The sequence below is a fragment of the Anolis carolinensis genome, chromosome 1, assembly GCF_035594765.1.
Source record: "Anolis carolinensis isolate JA03-04 chromosome 1, rAnoCar3.1.pri, whole genome shotgun sequence".
NCBI classification, from domain to species: Eukaryota; Metazoa; Chordata; class Lepidosauria; order Squamata; family Dactyloidae; genus Anolis; species Anolis carolinensis.
In genome coordinates, this window is record NC_085841.1 from 212,591,250 (window position 1) to 212,616,566 (window position 25,317).

The 25,317-nt window shown below is 40.5% G+C and overlaps 1 protein-coding gene across 2 annotated transcripts in view; it reads right to left on the reverse strand.

The window, feature by feature from the left end:
* The window catches only part of cers6 (ceramide synthase 6), a 134,057-nt gene that overhangs the window by 55,697 nt on the left and 53,043 nt on the right, over positions 1 to 25,317 (reverse strand). For both annotated transcript variants that reach the window (XM_008125893.2, XM_008125892.2), the window contains exon 4: positions 12,842 to 12,899. In XM_008125893.2, coding sequence (XP_008124100.1) covers positions 12,842 to 12,899 — 58 coding nt within the window. The remainder of the gene's footprint in view (positions 1 to 12,841; positions 12,900 to 25,317) is intronic.

Consider the following 25,317-nt stretch of genomic DNA (forward strand, 5'->3'; position numbering starts at 1 on the left):
ACAAACTCCCCCTCCAGCATTCCCATTCGTCCCTGCATTAAAAACCATGAAGCTAAAAGCACCATTGTGCTTTTATTATTGTGGGGAGAATTTCCCCCCTCTCCACCTGTTTTAGGTCTAAGGGCTTTTATCAAAAGGAGAATGACTTCTGCTGACTTATCTCCTTTGAAAGAAAGAGAGCCTAAAGGAGGACGGAACTCCTAGAATCATAGAACCATAGAATAGTAGAGTTGGAAGAGACCTCATGGGCCATCCAGTCCAACCCCCTGCCAAGAAGCAGGAAATCACATTCAAAGCACCCCCAACAGATGGCCATCCAGCCTCTGCTTGAAAGCCTCCAAAGAAGTAGCCTCCACCACAGTCCGGGGGAGAGAGTTCCACTACCAAACAGCTCTCACAGTGAGGAAGTTCTTCCTGATATTCAGGTGGAATCTCCTTTCCTGTAGTTTGAAGCCGTTGTTCCTCGTCCTAGTCTGCAGGGCTGGAGAAAACAAGCTTGCTCCCTCCTCCTTATGACTTCTCCTCACATATTTATACATAGCTATCATGTCTCCCCTCTGCCTTCTCTTTTGCAGGCTAAACATGCCCAGTTCTTTAAGCCGCTCCTCATAGGGCTTGTTCTCCAGACCCTTGATCATTTTAGTTGCCCTCCTCTGGACACTTTCCAGCTTGTCAACATCTCCAATTTCCCATCAAGATCCCTAGAGCAATTGTTCTTGTTGTGGTTCTTGTTGTTGTTGTGCTGTTGCATGCTGTAAAACTGTTGACAACTCATAGTGACCCTAAGATGGGGTTTTCTTGGCAGGATTTTTCTAAGGGGGGTGCCTTCCTGTGAAGCTGAGAAAGTGTGACTTGTGCAAGGTCATCTAGGAGGGTTTTCATGGCTTAATGGGAATTGAAAACATTCATAAAATAATGAGTAAGGGAGCAATGGGAGAGGAGGTGAACAAAGCATCTTGGAAAAAGTTATCTCCAGCTAAGTGATTTGCATTGTGATTAGAAACACTCCACATTGCAACATTTGTTTCAGGAACCACATGTCCATTATTCCATTATTGTTTCCCAAGAGATTTCTACTTGGATAAACTCCTTAACTTTACCTATGATGAATTCCTTTTATTTCTGCTTTATCTCTACCAACTTTGTATTTTGTAAGACAGTAGGATACCCATATCTGTAGGGGATATATTCCAAGACCTTGCATGGATACCTGAGACAGTGAATAATACAGAATGCTATAATTTTTTTCCTATACTGGGGTCAGAAGCACATTACACAATCACACTCGAGGACCTAGAAAGGCCCACAAATACTTTTTGGGGGTAATTCTTTTGGCACATAGATAAGTGAAACCATATTTATTTATTTATTTATTTACAGCATTTATATTCCGCCCTTCTCACCCCGAAGGGGGCTCAGGGCGGATCACATTACACATATTAGGCAAACATTCAATGCCTTTTAACATAGGACAAAGACAAACAACAACATAGCTCCGAGCGGGCCTCGAACTTATGACCTCCTGGTCAGTGATTCATCGCAGTTAATTGCACTGGCTTGCTCTCCCGTCTGCGCCACAGCCTCGGGCATAGATATCAAATTCGTGGATAAGCAGGTTGTACAATACAGTAGTCTCTCACTTATCCAATCTTCTCTTATCCAAGTTTCTGGATTATCGAAGCCATTTTTATAGTCAATGTTTCCAATATATTGTGATATTTTGGTGCTAAATTCGTAAATACAGTAATTACAACATAAGATTACTGCGTATTGAACTGCTTTTCTGTCAAATTTGTTGTAAAACATAATGTTTTGGTGCTTAATTTGTAAAATCATAACCTAATTTGATGTTTTTTGAGCCCCGGTGGCGAAGTGCGTTAAAGCACTGAGCTGGAGACCGAAAGGTCCCAGTTTCAAACCCCGGGAGCGGCGTGAGCAGCCGCTGTTAGCTCCAGCTCCTGCCAACCTAGCAGTTCGAAAACATGCCAATGTGAGTAGATCAATAGGTTCCGCTCCGGCGGGAAGGTAATGGCGCTCCATGCAGTCATGCCGGCCAGATGATCTTGGAGGTGTCTATGGACAACGCCGGCTCTTCGGCTTAGAAATTGAGATGAGCACCAACCATCAGAGTCAGACATGACTAGACTTAACGTCAGGGGAAACCTTTACCCTTTAATTTGATGTTTAATAGGCTTTTCCTTAATCCCTCCTTATTATCCAAGATATTCGCTTATCCAAGCTTCTGCTGGCCTGTTTAGCTTGGATAAGTGAGACTCTACTGTATGTGCAAGACCCATTTGTAGTAACTAACATCTCCTGTATCTGTAGCTTATAGACTGTTGCCTATAAATCCTTATAATGGAGTCTAAGTGCCACCTCACCTGCTATATTTGTACTACTCTCTTGGACTTTACCAGTATGAATAACTTTTTCTTTAGTGAAATTACCATAGCAGCACAGAAGAAATAGAATTATTCTGCAACTAAGTTCTATGTAAATAAAAAGGCATAAGAAAAACTATCTACTTCTAATATACCTATAGGGTATTTTCCTTTCTTTTCTGTGCCATCTCCATGATGACAGCCTACTCAGAAATGTAATTACTTTATAAGATTATCTTCTGCATCTAAAAGAAATAAAAATAAATAAATTACAGGAGGGAACTTCAACTAAGTTTCAAAACAATGTTTTACAAAAAAAAAAATCCCATTTTTATTTTGGTCTCTAAATGACACGGCACTCTTGGAGGTCAGGAGGTCCCCAGAGTATGGTGCAAATGTCTCTAAAGAGTGTTTTTGCAGTTGCCCACCCGTGCTCTAAATGAACCTAGTCCATTTTCAAGATCATCCCAGTACTGTGTTCAGTTCTTGGTATCTCATTTTTAATCAGGTTCAGAGAAGGACAGTGAGGATGATCATAGGCATAGAAGACAAATCATATGAGGGAAAGTGGAGGTATTTTCAGCCTGTAAAAAGAATACACATGAGTGACATGATTGCACTGTTTAAATATCAAAATGGCTGTGAAAGAGAGAAGGGAGAGCAGATAGTTGGACCTGATGACTCAGGGGGTCCCTTACAACTCAGTGTTTCTGTGATCAGCCTCATTGCCATCATAGGTCCGTCTGGCAAAGGCATGGGAGTGGGCCTTGCCAGTGACTATTCCCAGATTATGAAATCCTCTTACATAACAGGCTAGGCAAGTGTCCTGTCTCTTCTTTTGCTGGTAGGCAAAATTCTTTTTGTTTATATAGTGATACCTTGACTTAAGAGTTTGATTTGTTCAGTGACTTAGCTCTTAACTCAAAATGCTCTTCTCTCAAAGCAAATTTTCCTATTGAAATGCTATTAATCCATTCCGAGGGCCTGACCCCCCCCAAAAAATTTTTTATGTGTTTTTAAATAAGAAAATGTATGTTATAAATAACAAAAAATGTATAAATATGGATTTCCATGGAACAATAAAGAAATATCAACTTTTAAATGGTAGAAGCACAAAGTTATAACAAGGAAGCATGAAGCACAAAGTGAAGAGGGCGTTCTGTGTCATTTAGAGACAAAAATAAAAATGGGATTTTTTTGTGTAACTTTGTTTTGAAACCTGGGGAGGGTGCCAAATAATGTGGAAATGCACTCTAAACACCTAGATGTCATTTAGGAGTCCTTTTTTTGGAGCAGTGGGGTTCTTTTTGATCCTTGCAGAGTCCTTGGAGGTCACAAAAAGGCTGCATGTGGCCAATCATTTGCAGTTTGACAACTCCTGGCATAGGCCAAGATGACCTCTAAGGTAATCTGCATGATGCACACACTTGTATGGTGCCTACAATAGCTCATGCTTTTAACAAAATGAGTAGAAATTCCCTGGCCAGGATTACAAATAAATAATACAGCTGTATTTTATCCCAGTCCATTCTCAAAAGGGAATCTCACTAACTTTTTGTTGTTAAGTACCTTTGAGTCATGTTTGACTTAAGGCAACCCTATCCCAGGTTTTCATGGCAAGATTTACTCAGCCCGAAAGACATACAACAACCCTACTCAGGGAGAGTTGCCTAGGCCTTCCTCCGCAGCTGAGAGAGTGTGGCTTCAAAAGCAGTTGAGTGAAATAATAGGCAGAAAAAAGGAGCATGAAAGACATCTCTTCAACCTTTAAAGCAGTAATTCTCAATCCTCCATGGATATTTATGTCCATATGGGAGGAAGCAGCCACTGAAAATCACTGAATGTTCTGAACCTCCAATTCTGACAAGCTGCTTCCAGTGTTCTGAGGTCTCTTTCCAGTGTTCACCAGCAGCAATGAGAAGAAACAGGAGCAACTTGCTCCACTTTCTTACAACATTTGACAGGAAGAAACAAATATAATCTCATAAGGAAACAAATATTCTGTGCAACATCAAAGAACATGCAAATTTCTATGGATGGATATATAGCTCACCTTTTGGATGTGTATGTAGTGGAGGAGAGAACAATTGGATTTTTCTCTTGTTGCTCCTGATAACCTTCATGGGGTCCCATATAATTTGAACTCTAAAAATTGATTTCTTTTTCTTTCCTATTTCTTAGAGCAACAAATCTACCACAGAAACAAAGCTCCCACTATAGTGCTTACACTCATAACTTGCAAACTCTATACTGCAAAATCCTAGACAGACAAGAGAAAATGAAGAAACAGTTCTGCTCCGATCCAAGGCCTACTTCTTTGTAATTAGTGTAAACTTCATATAATCTATTAATTTTGTAAATCTCCAAAATGTATTTAGAACAACCACTGAAAGCCCCCAAGCAATCCACTGAATAGGAGTGAACAGCTCTGCAGGATACAAGCTGCTACTAAAAGAACCAAAATAAAAAGAAGCTATTAACCACACAATGGTAATGAGCATTTTTGCTAATTTCTCAAATGTCCTCTTTGGGCACAATGGAAATGAGCCTTGAAAGTTATGGCAGGGGGAATGGGTTTCCTGGAATTAGTCCTGCCCCAAGAGCATGATTAGGAAGAGATTCAAAACTGCAGAGTCTGGAATTTGTGCCTCAAGGTACAAATACAGAAACCATTTTGGGACACTGAAAACAGAACAACTGCAATCCTTTTTAAAATGCACAGGGATTGGATGGCATTGCTGCAAAATGCATAGGTCAACCGAGAGATGTTGAGTTCAGAGACTGTAGCATCTTACTATGTGACTGTGGGAATCCGTGAAACACTGTGGTGAAAAAAGAATTACATTATTCAGATAGAGGACTATGGGATAGAAAGTAATTTACAGAAACACAATTCATACTGTTAGAGAAATTAAGCTGAAATGCAAACTACGAAGCAGGCAAGTCATTCAAAAGTCTCTCTTAATGGTCAAAACCCCTTCAAGTCTATTAATTACTTCATGGAGTCTTCCACTTCCTACCAGTCTAGAAAGAATCTGTATACTGAACATTAAAAAATAATGAAGTATACCTGGCATCATCTAGTTCAAACATGTAGAAAGATTACATCCAATTAATATAGACGTGCTCAATGCTGCCTTTGTACACCATTTGATGTCGTTTTAGGTATTCTGCTAAGTGGGCTGACTTTTGCTACAGTTAGAAACTCATTTTAAAAAGAGTTCATTATTTTAATGGATTTGAGTTTGTTTGTGCAGGTAGTTCACCCATAATATTCTAGTCCTCTTAGCTTTAGCTAAGGTGAGACCTGAGAATGTAAGACGAATAGGTGTGAGATTTTGTCTGCTCATTTTGTCTTACCTGAATGCTGTGCATTTTGCAAGTCCTCTCATCTCTCTTACCAGCTCTTTATAGCTATCCAAACATTGCTAAGCCCTCTCTCTTTTGAAGCAAAGTTAGGTCTCTGTCTTGTTGGCATCAGATTCCATTTGTTTTTCGAAGCCCTAGCTAGTACTTCAATGGGAAAACATCAATGAATACCAGGCACTGTTGGCAAGAAAGGAACTGGCAAAACCACCCCTGAGTATTAATTGCCTAAGAAAATTCTGTGAAATACTTTGGAGGGTAAACAGGCGACATGAAGGCAACTTGTTGACTAGACATGGATAGCACAGCAGCAGGAGTAAGCTGACATTAAAATACTTGGCAGCCAGCAGGGCATATTTTTATGGAGATCATGAAAGTTTTCTCTGCTGTTCCAGTGTCATTACCTAAAACTATATAACCCAATTCAAGAATAAACACCCCCAAGATTACTCAGGCTACTAATATTTATTATAGCACAAGACTTCCAATTTGGCTGGGGAGGAGCGGGATCCTGTCCTCACAGCTCTCTGAGAAGAAGAAGCACAGTAGTTGCTGCAAAGCAACAACTGCTAAACAGCGGGAAATCTTCCCTTGGTATAGGGGAGTTGCACCAGCTTAAGCCCCCAGAAACGGTTTTGTATACTAATTTGCGTGGTACACATACTGTTGGAGGGGGACCCTGGAAAAGCCACAAGCCACACTGTGTTTAAACTGCAACAAGGCTGTTGCCTTGCAAACAAAACTTCTACCAAAGTCAAATTTCTAGAAAAGAAACTAAACAGACAACAAGAAACAACACAAGGAAGTCCACTTGATAGCGCGGACCCCCCCCCCTTTTTTTCTTGAAATTCATTTGACCTGCTGCGGGGAGTTCCACAGATCCGGATCACCAACGGAGCGGGAGAGTGCACGGACCACATCGAATTATTATTGATTTCTTTTATCACTTTTCCCCCAACCCTAACATTGTAACTAATCCCCCAATAAAAGTATCCTCTTTTGTCTTGAAACTCTCTCCAGTGGCTACTTTGTATCCCTTTCTCTGACTCCTGCATGGAAAAACCTCTCTCCTTTCTTCCACTAACCTAACCACCATTGAATGGAATGGCAGACGGAACAATTTAACCCATAACTTTATCAAAAACATTCCCAGCATGCCTATCTTTTATATTTAACACTCTTTGAGGCCCCTGGTTCAAATACAACCAACAGCGCTGAAATTCGTCCATTTTAAAGCATTGAAACAGCTGACTGTCAAAAAAGAGAAAAAGCCGGCTCCTGATGGCTCTCTTGCAACTGCCGCTCCTCGGCTCCCGCGGCTGCAGATTTCCTTTGCAGGGACATAAGCTCTCCCCAGAGCTGCTGGTGGCAGACTGCCATTCCCTGGGAGAGAAATGTAGTTTCCTCAAGGACCAGCCGCAATCCTCCTCCGTTCATCCATTCATCTTCATTTTTATGAATGACCGGACTTCTCATTCACATGTTTGCCTTCAGTTCTATGAATCGCCGGGCTACCAAGAACTGGAATCAACATGAATCCCTTCGCATTATTATTGCTTGAACTGCTTATGAACTTTCCATGAATTGCATGCTTATATGTTTATGAATTTTTTTTTTCATGTCAGGAGCAACCGGAGTTGCTTCTGGAGTGAGAGAATTGGCCATCTGCAAGGACGTTGCCCAGGGGACGCCCGGATGTTTTGATGTTTTTACCATCCTTGTGGGAGGCTTCTCTCATGTCCCCGCATGGAGCTGGAGCTGATAGAGGGAGCTCATCCACACTCTCCCCAGGTGGGATTCGAACCTGGCAGCTTTCAGGTCAGCAACCCAACCTTCAAGTCACTTAGTCCACTACGCCATCTGGGGGCTCCATATGAAATATTGGGATCAATTCTTTATTAGCTGATTAGCCAAATGTAACTTGATCTGTGGGCTCCCTGGAAAACCCCCAAATTCATGTATTTCCCCTTTAAAAGTAATATATTACAAAAAAAGGAAACCAGGTTTTCTTTCCCCTTTAAAACCGGAGGGAATCTGAATCTCCTTCCGGTCCTCAGGCAACCCGCCAGATTGTTTACCCACACACACCCCAGCCTATACTTCCACTCAGAACTCACTCAATTTCGCACCAAGAATCACACTAATTCATATTTATGTCTAAATTGCCTAACCTTTAAAAGACAACCAACAGAGATCATTTTTTACCATTCCCTCTCCGATCATCAGCTGATTGTCAAACAGCGTTCTTTGCCTAAATCGCCTCCCGCCGTGCGTTATTAGCGCAGGAAGGGAAAATAAGCTATAAACGCTAATATTTAGTATATTTTTTTGGCAATTTTGGGTGGAAATTGATAAGATATGATTTTCTATATTCCCTAGTATATTTTAATCAAGGAAGGCACAGTCTGAACTCTAGCTGACCCTGGAAATCCCTGCCTTCCCTCACCCTGAAATTCTGGGCTTCACACATATAAGAAGGTAAACTGTCACCATAAAAATTTAATCTATGTTGTATCTGCATGGCCCATAGCGAGAGACTGAGTCACTCAGATCGGAGCAGCCCCACGGGTGATAAGGTCTCATATGGTAATGTTGACCACAATCCCATCCTGGACCCCTGGGGAGCCAAAAGGAAGACTCCCCACTGGTCCTGTCTCCGTAATCCCATAGTGTCAATATAAACTGACAAACAAAGCCTTACTATATAATATGAACAAATTGCTAACTCATGTAAATTTGGGGAAACTGATTGGTCCAAGTTTCCCAGTTGCACACGAGTACCTGTTTTCCTACTCATTGCAAAGACAGCTCTGTGCTTCCCACAGCAAATCATAAATGAAACCCTCAGATTCTCTCGGCAGCAGCTAATTTTTAGCACACAGGGAATCAGAGAGAAGCAACAGCTTCTATTTGTGAAATCCACTTCTCTCAATCCAGATGTCTATGATTAATTCAGTGCCAAGAGGGAAGAGGACTCAGAGGTGCCAATGAGTACTACTCCAGATGCTCTGAGGCTAAGCCTCAATACTGCAAACAGATTAGCCTACGCTTTAATTGTGCCATGAGCTTTAAATATGCACAATCTGAATAAATTCATACCATATTGCAAGAAGTTTACTAAGCCATTAAATAAACCTTGTTTAGGAATCATTCCTCAAGGTTGTGGCTTCTCTGTTAATAAGATATTGGCAACATGACTAATAGATGTGACTGTTATAGCCTTTCTTATATCACAGGCGTCCATCAGAGCAAACTGAGTGATATAAATGGAATAAAAGTGGTTTAACCTGTCAATTATATATGGAGAGTTGAAATAGGAATTTTCAGAGTCAAACTGGTTGCCTTTTGTTGTGTTCTCTACACAAAACTTTAGCTCTTGAAAAAAAATGCCACACTTGCCCACATGACTGGACAAAGAATTTTGGAAACATTTTATATATAACTAGCTGTACCTGGCCACGCGTTGCTGTGGCCCAGTCTGGTTCAATGGGAAAGAAAGAGCAGGTTTCAGATATATGTGAATTCACAATGCTTGTCGGTAGGCAATGTTTGTGGTGGTTCCATTGTCAGTGCAGATACCGTATGGAGATTGTCTGGTTTGGTAACTGGAACACGGAACATATTAATGTTCATATGATAAGCATTCTGTGTCCTGTTGTAAACCGTAGAATTCTAAAGATTGCCTCTGAGTGTAAACATAGATAGATGGATTGATGGATATAGATCTCTTCCTATCTCTGCTCTCTCCTTGGGGAAAATGACAGGGGGCATGGCTTCCTCATTGACCATGCCCCTTTTTTATTTTCCTGCTGGGAGAGGCCATAGGCCCCATCCAGGGAGCGACCCTAGTGCCTCCTCCCCCTATTATTAATAATCTGGCTACCGGTATTGAAAAACTCTAAAATCAGGGCAGTAAATAAAGAACACCCCTCAGAAAACAGGGATTCCAGACATGAAACAATCAGGGCCAGCTACCACCGCCCAACAAAGGATTCCCCCAGGAAGGAAGAAGCCAGGATTTGAAGCTGCAAGCCTATTCAATGCTAATCAAACTGGCCAATTGCAATATTCACACTTGCCTCAAGCAGAAAAGAGTTATTTCTCCCACCCTGGATCTTGCACAGATATATAAAGAGAAGCCTCCCACAGGATGGTAAAACATCTGGGCATCCCCAGGGCAACATCCTTGCAGACGGCCAGACACCAGAAGCGACTTGCAGTTTCTCAAGCCGCTCCTGACATGGAAAAAATACAATAAAAATATAATTATAATATACCGTATATACTCGAAGAATAGCCGAGTTTTTAATCTCTTTTTGGGAGCTGAAAAAGCCTCCTTTGGCTTATAATGGGGTCAAGGAGCCTGGAGGCTAAAGTATGTTTTCTTTTCCAAAACCTCCCTTCCCCACTTCTCCTCTCAGGCTAAAGTTATCTTATTTTTTAAGAAAAGAGAGACAAGAAGGGAATGCTTTCAAAAGCGAAAGAAGAGTGAGTGACAGCCTCTTGCAAGCTAGGAAGAAGAAAAACATTGCATGGGTGGAAGGGGAAGAAAAAGAGAGTCTTGCAAATTTGCAGGATTTATTATTATTATTACTATTATTGCAAGAATGTTTGAGTCAAAAGGGAGGGAAGGAGGGAAACCAGAACAACAGAAAGTGTGTATTTCTTTTTATTCCTAAGGAAGCAAAAATGGGGTGGGGTTTTTTTTGGGAGGGGGGAGTTTTAAAAAACCTTTTCTGGCTAGTTTTAGAATTTGAAAAAGGGAGAAAGAAAAGAGGTGGGAAAGGGCAGGAGAAAAGAGGCCAAAGTTGCTTTTAGGGGGACTTTGCTTGCATTTTTTCCTTGGGCAAATGCATGCCCCAAAGCTTTTAAATAATATATAGATTTCCCCCCCTACAAATACATTAATTTAATATATGAATTTCCCCTCATATGTTTGCAGGTCTTTGCAAATCCTATATACATATAGATATATAGAGATTTCCATATACCTGTATATCTGTATCTATATGTAAACATTAATTTTATGTAAGAATTTCCCCTCACATGTTTGCAAGTCTCTGCAAGTCCTATTTAGATATAATTATATATAGAGAGATGTCTAGATAGATATATATTAATATAGATATATAGAGCTTGCAAATATGCACACACACATACATAGAGAGAGAGAGAGATGTCTAGATAGATGTAAACATAGGTAAATGGAGCTTGCAAATATTGTAGGAGGGAAATGCACATATATAGAGAGAGAATCATAGAATCATAGAATAGTAGAGTTGGAAGAGACCTCATGGGCCATCCAGTCCAACCCCCTCCCCAGAAGCAGGAAATCGCATTCATAGCACCCCCGACAGATGGCCATCCAGCCTCTGTTTAAAAGCCTCCAAAGAAGGAGCCTCCACCACAGTCCGGGGAAGAGAGTTCCACTGCCGAACAGCCCTCACTGTGAGGAAGTTCTTCCTGATATTCAGGTGGAATCTCCTTTCCTGTAGTTTGAAGCCATTGTTCCGTGTCCTAGTCTGCAGGGCAGCAGAAAACAAGCTTGCTCCCTCCTCCCTATGACTTCCCCTCACATGTTTGTACATGGCTATCATGTCTCCTCTCAGCCTTCTCTTCTGCAGGCTAAACATGCCCAGTTCTTTAAGCCTCTCCTCATAGGGCTTGTTCTCCAGACCTTTGATCATTTTAGTTGCCCTCCTCTGGACGCTTTCCAGCTTGTCAACATCTCCCTTCAGCTGCGGTGCCCAGAATTGGACGCAGCATTCCAGATGTGGTCTGACCAAGGCAGAATAGAGGGGGAGCATGACTTCCCTGGATCTAGATGCTTTACCCCTATTGATGCAGGCCAAAATCCCGTTGGCTTTCTTAGCAGCTGCATCACATTGCTGGCTCATGTTTAACTTGTTGTCCACGAGGACTCCAAGATCTTTTTCATATGTACTGCTGTCTAGCCAGGTGTCCCCCATTCTGTATCTTTGCATTCCATTTTTTCTGCCAAAGTGAAGTATCTTGCATTTGTCCCTGTTGAACTTCATTTTGTTAGTTTCGGCCCATCTCTCTAGTCTGTCAAGATCGTTTTGAATTCTGCTCCTTTCTTCTGGAGTGTTGACTATCCCTCCCAGTAAATCCCAGTGGATTTGCAAATGTTTCTGGGAGAAATGCATATGCGAAATTAGTATATATAATTATAGATCTGTATCTAGTTCTGCATTGTTTATATAGGCATTGAATGCTTGCTTGTTATTATGTTGGAAGCAGGCCTGAGTCCTTAAGGGGAGATAGATAGAGGGGATACAAAGGATGTTGTTGTTGATGATGACGATGATTATTATTATAAAGTTATTGTTGATACCATATTGTTTTTGTTAACTCTACTTTTCCACTTAGAGAGTTTTTATTTGAAATATGGTAAATATTCAAGAACATTTACCCTCTCATTTATCCTCTCAACCTCTGAGGATGCCTGCCATAGATGTGGGCGAAATGTCAAGACAGAATGCTTCTGGAACATGGTTATACAGCTCGGAAAACACACAACAATCCCCTGCTAACCCTCCTTTCAGAATTGCAGCGTCTTCCAAATAGAGCAAATAAGGATGGTGCATGGATCCTCTATAGAACCTTTCTGGTTTGCACAGATATGCTGTGAACAGACCACTGGTGGGCAGACTTCATTCAGTCTATCCCAGAAGTTTCATAAGCCAAATATCATCATCAAAACAAAGAAAGGAGCATGTTATAATTGCATTAAAAAGTCATCTCCATATTCAGAAGCCACTGAATTTGATAACAACTTTTTCCTCCTCACTTGAAGGGTTCTTTCAGGAAATCCGATCACTGACTAAGAGATTGAGGAAGGTGAAATAAGTAGCTAAGTAAAAGCACCAGAGACATTAACATCAATCCCATATCCATAGAACCTATGGGAACATTTATTGAACACTTCTGCATTTAGTCTCTTACTAAAAGTACCAAAAAGACTGTAACAGTACATTCAGAAATGTTTTTATGAACTAGTTGTATGAAAAAACAGCTGGTTAAAACCAAAATCTAGTGAAATTAAGATTCATGAAAAAAACAAAGAACCTTACCTTTTTCAAAAGTCGGGATCCATAAGTGAATATATAAAGATAAAATGTAAATCTCCACCTGCAAATAAAGTTAAACAGAACATCTTATTAACCTGGTTGTAAGCTGATTTGAAAACCTGTCAAGTGGTCAGCAAGAGCCTGTATCTATACATCTACGACATGTCAACTACTTGTCCCAAAATGATTCTCATATCTAAGTTTTGAATGCAGTGGATATTTATGAATAACATTTCAGGCAAAAGTTATCAGTCGTTTGATGTCGTGTCACTAAAACATATCATGAAATACACTACACATTCACAGAAGAAATTCAGTGCAAAATACCCATTAAAATGAGATGTCTAGAACAAATATAGAGAAAGAGATTTGAACTGGGAATTGGGCTATTCCAAGGATGTCAGAAAAGAGGTTGTGGGCTGAGGAGATGAGGAGATGAGCAGCAGCTATGGTATCATTGGCACACTTGCTGGGATTTGAAGTGCATATAATAACATACACAGATCATTCAGAACTAACCAGGAATTTTTATAAAGGATCCCTGGGGATTCATGGAGTGTTTCATAGTTTGACATGGAGCTCCCATTGCTTCCAACCAAAGGAAACACTCTCAATCTTTTAAATCTGTAATTACTATAACTGTAGCAGCATGAATGAAATTACACACCGATCGTAACACATTGTCATGACACTAAAACTTCTGTGTAATATTACTTGTTTTTCTCTTTGATCCATGTCAAATGTTGTGTGGGTCATTTCAAGCAAAAAGGGGCAAGAGGGAGTTTATTAAGAATAAACTAAGAGACACTGGGGTGGGGGTGGATACAGCTTTTAATTGTTCAGTTTAACGGTAATAAAGCTTGGTCTGCCTCATACATTTCCGGATGTAAAAATCCAGCTCATTCAAGTGTGAAATTACTCCAACTGCCTTGTATTTCAGACTCAGCACAGCTTTAGAGGCAACAATAGGACCAAATGCTTGTCATTTCACTGCAGAATTGCTTGCTTCTATCGCTGATAATGTCGATATATTTGCCTCTGTTGTAATATTTGTGACTGCAGTAACCTTCTTAAAACAATGAAAGCATAATGATAAAGCAATGGTGCTCCTTCAATTATGAATTTAAAGTATGCAGGCAAAGAGCCTTCACTGCACATAAACGTTCTGAATGATCACTGTGATTGATTTTATAGAATCACAGAATCATAGAATAATAGAGTTGGAAGAGACCTCATGGGCCATCTTTTTCTTTTCTTAGCACTCACAGTCCTTAGACCCATCTGAAAACAACAATGCTAAGTCTGAAAAACCTTCAGAAGAGCAAACAACAACAGTAAAATGGAAATAATAATCTTCACTGTATGTTGATTTATCTCCAGATTGCTTGAAAGGCCAGAAATGTCACAGTGAAAGGCAATTTTAGGGAGTTACAGCTTCTGTAACTCAAGTTATTTATAAGTTTCATAGGTGACTTGAAGAAAAGGGTGAGAAAAACTGATGGGAATTGAAATTCGCTATACAAGTGTTTAAAAATTGTAATCATATAACTATCTCACTAAATTGCAGGCAAGATCTCAAGACTGATATTTATCTTGAAAATCAGAAACACATGAGTTCTCTTAGGCCTTTCCTTGCTGTACTTAGCAGACAATGAGCCAAGGATCCTCCAGTCTTTGACGTCATATGCTGGAGAGACGGAGGGGCCAAATTCCTTGTTGCTATGTGTTTATGAGTTACAAATTCAGAGGATAAATTGGGTGGGGGCAGAGAATTGCCTTTCAAAATAGGTGATATTATAGCATGGGTAGAAAACAACTGTAGCCTCCTAGATGTCTGAGGCCCCTTCTACATTGTCCTATATCCCAATGTTGTCGACCGCACTTTGGGGGATCGGGCCCTTAAAGAGAGACCCGACCCGGTCCTGAGGGAACGGACCTTGGCGAAGCCAAAAGGAGAATATAAGCCGAAATACAACCTGAAGCCTGAAATGAAGAAGGTCCGCCAAGTTGAAGGAAAATCCGCCAAGGAGTTTTTATTGAGCAATTCAGCTGAAAAGGACGCTAATAGTGATCATTCAATCTACTAGCGTAACATATGTTTCAAATAAAGTCATATTTATACAATGTTTCGGTCTGACAGCCCTTTGAATTTCCCGCCCCGCTTCCCTGCCCATCTGATCGCGGATAGGCTGAGAGTTGGAACGAGGCGGGCTTTCATTTTCCGCCTTGCTCTGCTGGCCCAATGGGGAGCCGTTTTTTGTCCTCCCTCGGGCCAATCAGAGAGGAGGAGGCGGGAGCTATTGAAACAATGAGGTGACCGGACAGGAAACATCGGATTAATTCTGGCCCAGCCAATTTCTAAAGGAATTTATGACACCCATCAAGGATGTCCGGGGTCCTGTCACGTTCACAGATTTTAGATATGTCTTTTGGGGCATCAGACGGGAAGTGGTGATGGTTGTTGATGGGCCGTCATTGACAGCCCCACAGGGTGCCTTCCTGCGGCGTCCTGGCCTGGGATATGACAAGGTTTGCCCTGGGGGTGAGTCACCTTTAGGAATTTGGTGGCTCACCCTATATTGTCCATGCGATCGGAATGAGATTGGATTAAACTGTGGCAGATTATCCTTTTGTTTTTGGGAAGGGAGGTCTGGGTCATAGGGCTAGAGTTCATGTTGGGGTCATAATATTTCCCATTTGATTTCATGATCTGACAATTATATGGGATAAAATGAAAATAAAAATAAAGTTGGAACATAAACCCTGCTGGGAAGAATACATATTTTCCGGGGATCCCAAAGAGTATAAATACATATAGGCAGATAGATAGGTTTCAAAGAAATAAAGGAGAATCCATAAAGGTGGGTGACATTGCATAAAGGGGAATCATGAATGGTATAAACAATAGAAAACATTTGATAAGGACGAAGTTCACAACATCTGGGGAACCCGATATGGAGATTCATAAGAGTGGAGTTCTAGCAGCATACTTTCACAATTCATGAGGTTAGCCCAACGATTAGAAGTTCATACAGCAGTGAGTCATGAGAGTGTCCAAGTACATAGAATATGAAAATTCATAAATACATGAGGAAAAAGAGTTCATCTGTGATGGGAGGAATTCGTAGAGGTGGCATAGGGAAGGGGCACATGTGGGTTGCAGTCTTTGGAAGTATAGGATTTCATAAGTCCAGGGGTAGGTTTGGGGAAGAGTGTTCTTCTCTTTCATAAATTCATGGAAAGTATGAATGAAACGTGGAGGGTACCCGTCCGGGCACCCCTTGGCAGCTGTAGAGGGTGAGGGTCCTTGGAGAACTATGCCTCCCCCGCGAGAGAGCGATCCCCCCCATCCCCAATTCACAGAAAGGGGCTAGGGAAAACCATTCCGCGAGTCGCGGGGAGAGGAAAACCCGGGATAAAACAGCAGCTTGGCTTGAAAGGAGCCGTCCGTCCCGTTTGACAGTCAGCTGTTGAGGTGCTGAAAACTGGACCGATTCCGGGTCTGCTGGTTGTCTTCGAGTCAGGAGCCTTAGAAAGGGTTAGGACTAAAAGAGGAGCGTTCTAGGGGTAATTTTGATAGAGATATGAGCCAATTTATATCGTCCGCCATGTTAATCTATGGCGGAGAACCTCTGCCGGAGATAAAAGGGACGCGAGAGAGAGAGGTTTCATGCAAGGGAAGGAGTCAGAGAAAAGATACAAAATAACCAGATAGAGAGTGTTACTGTTAAAATAAATGTTACTTTTATTGGGGGGGTTTGTTACATAGTTCAGGGAAGAGGAAAATGAAGAAAAAAAGGTCTTTTAATAATAGTCTGTTGCGGCCCCGCTCCGTTCTTTTGGTGGGTGACCGGCGGAACTCTCCGCTGCGTTTTTAAATCAATTTGAAAGCTGGGGTGATGGTCATCACCAAGATCTAATCCTGCTTAGAACTCGATTATATGAGTCTACACTGCCAGATAATCATGTAACTGATAATGGACAGACCCTGGGCTATGACTTAGACTTGTGCAATTTTTAAATGATGTTTTTATAATTGATGTTTTAATTATCTGTTTTAATTGTAATTTTTGATAACTGTTTGTTTTTGGCATCTAATGACTCCCCGTTGTGAAGCCGTCCTGAGCCCCCCCTTCCCGGGGGTGAGAAGGACGGGATACAAATGTATGAAATAAATAAAAAAATAGATAATCTAGGATCAGATCCTAGGTTATAGGGCAGTGTGGAAGGGGCCTGAGATTCCACCAAAGTTATGGCCAAGATGGCCAATGATAGTAGTTGCATTTTAATTTTGACTTTTCGTCTCTCTGTCTCTGTGGAAACATTCCTTGTTATGACTTTTATTACTGCTATTACAGACATGTTGTTTAAGATAGGCATGCTTGTCTACCATTGTTTGCCATCAGCAAGTAATGTTTAATGGTAGGACTTTCAGCTATATAATATGAGATTAATGGGCCTTGTTAGATTATTTACTAGCAGACTATTTGGGATCTCAATGACTTAATTGATGGCGTGTAATTTGCAGATGTTGTAGTTTGAGGTTATGACACAAACAAGGCCAACCTCCATTTGCACTGTCATTTCTGAATGAATACAGCAGAGATAGAATCATGTTGACTTCAAGATGTTGGTGAACAGAAACCTCTTCACTGCTGGCTTTGCTGCCTATGGTTGATCGGATACACAGTCCAACAGCATTTCGAGTGCCATATGATTCCCAGGCAAGTATGCCACTGGTAAATATGAATACATATATACATATACGTATTCATATATTATCACATCATTCTATCTCATTTAGAAAATTACAATATTTGTGACATATCTTAATGGTTATTTATAGTGTAGGCCATTAAAAAGTGGGAGGTTTCTCTGGAGAATACAGCCTTATGGTTTGATGACAATTTTTTAAAAAAATTAAGACATTTGAAAAGGGATGTGTGTATTTAAGATTTTAAAATGTAATACCTACAGGCAGAAAAAAGACTATAGGTGGATTTTTACTGCCATCTAATTCAGTTTTAAACTGTATTACGTATATGGTCAGTGTAGACCAGTACAATACAATTTAATTGCAGCAAACTGCACTCTATGCAGCAATTAGCAGTGTAAAATCACCTTTGGTGTAGTAGAAGCCTCTTTATTTATGCCACCTGAAAAGGAATGGTTTACTCTTACCATCCATTGATGGATACTAAATATGCCAAGTTGCTTGGAGTGTATGAAACATCTGTATATATAGAATTCAAAGACATAGTCATGTAAGTCTGGAATATCAGTATGCAAAGCAATCTTGTAGCACCTTTGAGACTGAGAGAAAGAGGTTGGTAGCAGAAGCTTTCACGGACTAATTCTATTTCTTCCATGCATCATCTTTATCTTAGTTGATCTCTAAGGTGCTACAAGATCCCTTTACATTTGTATGTATAATAATTCATGCCAAACTGTTTTAGTTTTGAAACACTTTTGCCCAAAGCAGCTGTATTCATGTAAAGCCGTTCTGATTTATGAAATATTTTTATATTTCCTTTGGTAATATGGGTCAGGCAAACCTTGGATAAGTGACCCAGATTAGTATGTGTATGCACATAGAAGTTCAATTGAATGGGAATTTTGTCAGAATGTATATGGATTTATTCCTTTTTTAACAGCTTATAGACACTACCAGTGGCTGGTTATAGGATTTCTTTACAGTAGCTGGAAATCATTGCCCTTCTATTCACTCAAACATTTCCTTGAAGTTCCATGTAGAAATTGTACAGCTGCATCTATTGAAGAATGTGTGACTTTCAACTGTAATAAAACTGACACTATTTTAGTACACCACTGTATATAATAGGACTTGAGGATTTTGGTATCCACAGCAGGGGATGGAGATTGGTCCTACCAAAGAAGTTATCTTTATACAACTGTTCCTAAAAAAAATACACTGTGAATAAGTCAGTCTCCAAGGCCCCAATCTAGCTTTGTGTACAGTCAGATTAGTGAAAACAAAAACAAAAAAAAAACCCCACCGTTTTGTGTATCTGACTTACAACATAACCTTTTTCTATCTGGCAATAGAGAATCCTTAAGATATGGACAATGAAATTGAACAAAGGGTACCCATAACAATGAGAACTAGAATATAACCATGTTGCATATTCTCCTTTCCAGCCTAACTAGAACACCAGCTGTACTTCATGAAAAATGCTGGACTAAAGAAGAGCAATAGCAAAGGACTCTGAAAACTTCCTTTTGTCCCCAAACTCCACTGGAGCTAATTTCTAAGTAGATATACAGTACTAGGAACTGGAAAAGGTAAATTTTCTAAATTTTCTATGACATGCCTAAGATTGAATGGGACTTAAGATTGGTGCTGACTCTGAAGAAACATAGAAATGGATTGTGACAACTGAAGGTGGTATGATAAAGAAGAATAGTTCTTCAGAGCAACATGGTCATTACTTTCTTAGTTTATTTTATGAAGAGACTAGCACACTCTGCAAAGACAGGAGGCTGAGTAAACACACATTGAGTAATCATGCCTTTATCAAGGAATCTCTAATGCTCTCACGAAAAGGAAATAAGCCCTCGCCCTATTATCTGCTCACAGACCAAGTTTCACCTGCCAATACTTGAGCTACCTGTAGAACGACTCTTAAGCAAGACCTCTCTAAAAAGACAAATGCTAATATGAGCAGGAAATGAATAGAAAATAAGCAATATGCACACCACACAAAAGATGTATGATTTTTAATATGATTAATACTTTAAAGAACTGCCAAGGGGGGTGGGGTGGCAGGATGGGGGTAAGCGTGAGTGGGAGAAAAGAGTATTAAGAGCTTTGTGGTAAGAGCTTTGAACTTTTCTATTCATTGCAATGTAAACCCGCCCTCAGTGTTATTAGTCTGAGGGCGGGTTTAGATTGCAATGGAAAATAGGGGGACAGAAATATAAGTTCAAGTATGCAAAGAGAACCTGTGTGGTGTAGTGGGTTGAGTATTGAACTACAACTCTGGAGACCAGGGTTTCAATCTTTGCTTGACCATGGAAATCCACTGGGTGACCTTGGGCAAATTACATTATTTCAGCCACCGAGGAAGCCAGTGGCAAATGTCCTCTGCCAAGAAAACCTTGTGACAGGTTCACCTTAGGGTTACCATAAGTCGGAAATGATTTGTGTTGTAGCCCAGCCTCCATCTGAGCTGTCAGGTGAGCCTGAAATTGGCTCCATTTAGCCTGTGATTGTCCCTGCACCTTCCTTGCCAGAGGACTCTGGTTTTGGGACTGAGATGCAGCCACAGTTTGTCACAGTGGATTCTGGGACCAGAGACAGAGTGGTTGCAAGCAGGTAGTTTGAATCACATTCCTCACAGCAGTCAAGGTCAGATCTCCAGGTGCCAGATGGACATTCTAGTTTGGATGTAGGAGCTGATAAAATGGAGAGGGATAATGAGCTTGACAGGAGGAGGGTGATAATTCAGCAACAGAAAGAAAAATAGTATGTTCGAAGGAGCAGACATTTGCTTTTGAAGTGAACTAATGAGCAACCTTCTCATAGCTAAGAACCCTGAATTCCTCTTAAAACGAAACTGGGGCCCCCATCGATATGATGAGGTCCAGAGTGTGATGTTGCATAGGAACTAGAAGGAAGATGAGGTAAATTGGCCAACAAAGTCCTCATGAGGCAGGGATGTTAGCTGGTGTTATAATATATGTAGTGGGGGGAGTCAATAGCAATATGCTGCTATTCACACACTGAAGTATATGAAAGCTTATGTTACCAACTTCCTTTTCTCAGCTAGTTTCAGTGGTGTGGCGAGATACCTTTGTATAGCAATATTCCAGACTAACATGTCTTTCAGCTCTATCACCATGTATTGGTACACTGTAGGTAGGGGGAAAGGTTTTGGTGAGTTCACTAAGAAAAAATAGCCTGAACTGTTGTCACAGTCATAACATTTGAATGCCTATTTAACAGAATAAAAAAAGATTAAAGATCTGGAGTTCCCCTATCTTGTTAAAAAACGTATTTCCCTAGATGAAATTGTCCTATATAACTAGCACTCTCCCATGATCAAGGTTCCTATTAACAATAGTAATAAGCTTTGGAGATGGACAATTCCACTGAGTCAATTAAGGGACTGCACAAGATCTAAAGAATTTTTATATTATAACAACAACTACAACAATAATAACAAAATCTGGAGAACAACAAAAAATCTGGTGTGTGGCGTGGACAGTCTTCAGAAATAGAACAATTACTGGTTGGAGTGGGTGGGGATGGTGAGTATCTCTCCTAAAACAACCCCCAAAAGACTGGAGTACTCTATGGCCATGGACTACTAGTAGCACTGTGGCATGAATTCAGAGTAGAAATGCGAACTGTGAGGCTGTCTAGATGTTGCTGAACTGCCATTTTTAGTATTCTTCATTACTTGCTTTTCTTGCTTGGTCTGCTGGGAATTATAGCTCAATAAGATTGGGAAGGGCACATTATTTCCACATATACAGCTACATTTCCTTTCACTACTGCTTTTCTATCTAGAGCCCATTAGCCCTTTTGCTCCTGCTTCGTTGCACATCTGGAAGGGGTTGCATTCTTTGCTCCAGATATAGGAGTGATTTTACACCATGTCAGCATTACTAGAAGCTTAAACAAGTTTGAATAAGCAAGTTTGCTTGGCAGAAAAGGAGGAGCACTCCTGCAGAAAGATGACTCTTGCTGAACTATGCAAAGAATTTATATAGTGTGGGAATTTTCACTTCTTTCCTATTCAGTTTTATAGGTGGAAGTTGGGCAGACTCTCAATCTTCCTCTTGGCTGCAGTTATAAGCAACTATTTAATATTTAATGTGAGCAGAAGTATTTGAGACCAATATTACCTTAAATCTGTATGTTCACCACATGCACACTATAGGAATATCAGAGCAAAACTCAGCTACACCAAAATGCCAGTGGAGGGTAAAGAGAGATATGTAAAATGTGCTACTTTTCTGCAGCAATCTGCTATAAATATAACATAACTGGGTAAGTAGGCCAGCAACAAAGATGTACAACTGACCATGCAAGAAAGTATGTGTAATTGAAGGACTGTGCTGGTACTATTGATGTATTTCATTCAGTGAACACACAAAAGCAGTCTTAGCTAGAAAGAACTTTGCCACAAATCAGCCAGCCTTACAGTCTGTACACATGAATGAAAATATTTCTATCCCACCACGTATCTCCAGGGCAGAAAGGCTGAGAAAAGATGCACTATACATTTAACAGACCTTAAAAATAACCTTCAGACCTTCAGGAAGCCTTGGATGATCTGACAGTGACTGGTTTCTATTCCCAGTGATATTGTTGCCTCCTATTCCTATGCTTACAGCACTACCTTTAGGATTACAGCAGTATAAACCCTTGCAAATATATTTGTATAAGTTACTTTTTTGTGCGACAACTCTCAGAATTTGTCAACAAACAGAAGATCTAGTCCAAAAAATATTCCTTCCCCCCCAGATCTAGACATTTTCATCAGCTTCAGTGAATATTACATCCAAGTTTAGGACACATCTGGGAGAAAATTTTAGGGAAGTATGCCTACAAATATAGGAATAAATATAGGCATAACTAAAAAAGGGAAAAGGATAACAAAGTTCCAGGAAACGTTCTTAAGGCACACAAAGATACACAGTATTTAACCTGTTATTGCAAGACATTTCCTACGCTAAAACAAGTGTACTATAAGAAGAGTATCTGCTATTGATGTAGAATTCCTAGTATACACCAACATTTCACACCAAGATAGACTACAAGTTTCACAGAAAACCGTCTTGAAAGAGGCTACAACAGATCAAGCCACTAAACTTTGTGGCTTTGGACTTATTCATAATTCCTTCTCATTTGGGAATAATATATACCTTCAGGTCAATGACATTGCCATGGTACCTGCATGGCAACACAGCCTTCAAACATCTTCATAACTGATCTGGAACAAAGCTTTATCAGCACATGAACACAGAAACCTCTTCTATCTATAATTCCTTGATGGCATTATTGTAATTTGGCCAAATGGAAAGCAATCCCTTGAGAAATTCCACCAGGATTTCAACAACTTCCATCCTAGCATCAACCTGAGCCTGAAGCACTCTACACAATAAATTAAAATTCGTGATACCACTTTGCAACTGCAGAATGGACTTGTAGGCATCACACTATATCAAAAACTCACTGATCACTACAAATACTTACATGACTCCAGCTTCCATCTGGAACACAAAACAAATCTTTTGTTTACAGCCAGCCTTCCAGTATAACTGTATCTGCTCAGACCCACAAGATAGTAATACAAACCTCTTGATTTTACAACAGGTATTTGTCAAACTACAATACCCACCTAAAGAGAAAACAAATCAACTAGATAAGATCAATATTCAGGAACCATCTATTACAGGAAAGATCGAAAACACAAAACGAGACAGCATTATAATCTAGAAGTCATCTGCAATCCTCAACTGAGACCACTCAAACACATCATCAATGAGCAACAACCGGTTCTGGAGAATAACACAGCATCTCACAAGCTCTGGAGAAAGGCCTTTATTTATTAGAGAACATAACCTTTTAGAGAATAGTCAAAAAACCCTTTAGAACAGAATCTCCCCTTGTAGTATACAACCAAATATAATTATGCTAGGCAATGATTTCCATTGTTAGACTGAATAATCTGCAATCTCCAATCTGTCAGGAAAACAAAAATTTGCCAGTGCATAAAAAAGAGCAGAGCTTTAGAAGTGTTTTAATTTCAGTGTTCAAAAAATGGTACTCTCACATAAAACAACTTGCACGCTAGAGACAAAATGAAGTAGACTTCGATGGAAATAACCTATTTGGTTTACTCACAACTTTCATGTGTTCAGCATACACAGGTACAAAAACTTAGTCCTGTTTCAAATATCTTTGAGATGGTTCCTTGTGCCAGCCGGCCAGGACATCTCTCTTGTAACAAAACAGCTATCAACAGGTCACATAGTCAAAAGGAGAGAGACAGAGAGAGAATGTGGTCTGCAGCCCCTTTTATAACTTTTCGGAAACCATAGAGTAAATGAAGCTGCACACCAGAACATCCATACAGGAAACAGTAATCAGTAAGATCACAGACAAACAGGTTGCTAGAGAAGGCTTGATGAAGGTTGACGTTTCCAACATTATCAGCCTACAGTCAGTCTTCAAGCCTTACTCGCTTAGGACAGGATACAGAATATGGATTTTAATAAAGAACAAGACCCTGCCACAAACCCAGATGCCATCTCTTTTCCCACAACCACTCTGGGAGAAATATTACATGGGCTAATAACATAACTCACAACATCGGAAGTTCATTTACCTGCTCTTCCTTTAATGTAATACATGCCAGTCTATGCCACCTATGCCCCTCTATACTCTACATTAGGCAAACAGTACAGAGCACACAGTAAGGGATTCAGAAGCTGTGGTTCCTGAAGAAGAACATCACCAAGGAAGACTAGGGGAGCACCCAAATAGCCCATTAATCCGAGAACATGCATGGTTTTAAAACGTGCATGTTCCCAGGTCCTCATCCATGCTTTCTGGGGTAGGTGTCCAGATGTGCTCTCGGAATTTCCTGGAGAATACCCGGACACTCTAACCCCCTCACCAAAACTCCTCAAAACCCCTTTTAAAAGTAAAAGAATTTACCCGGCCGCCATTCCATCTCCATGGGGGGGGGGGGGAGGAAAATCGCTCCTGCTTCCCCCTCCCCGCTCTCCTGACACGTCATTCCTACATGCTGAGAGCTCCGGCACTATGCGAATGGAGGCCGACTAGGTTCTTTTACTTTTTAAAGGGGTTTGGGGAGGGGGTTGGTGCCCTCGCGGTTTTCTGGGCTAATTTAACCCGAAGAACCACGAGACTATCTGGACCATCCCCTCAAAAGCCCAGAACTTTTGAGGGAACAGTCCAGACAGCGGAAGTAATGGGTTTATCCCACGTCTTCCAAGAAGGCGTGGAATAAACCCACAAACAAATTAATTTGCCACAAATCAGGGGTTTCTTGGTTTTTGATGAATTAATTCGTGTTTTCCTAGGACGTCATCTGGACGGCCCCCTTTTAATTGCAGGCACTCCCGTATTAAAGGGGCTGTCTGGATGAGCCCTAGAAGGTGAAACAGCAAAATTATACAGTAAAATTATACTGAATTATACAGTATCCACAAGTATGAACAAAGGCAATGGTTTTGAGGCCTTTGCTGCATCAAATACTACACAAAGGATTTTTTTTTAGAAAGAGTTTTGAATTCTGGCAGGTCTATGTCTAACCAAAAAACTCATCTACACTAACTGACCACTGTACATATCTCAAAGGCCTGCATCACCTTGCCCAGCCCTCTGAAAACTTAGGCCAAGGAACGTGATCTGCATCTTTCTGGATCCTGTTACATTCTATCCCATTCCCATAAATGTATAAATATGATTTATGCCCGAG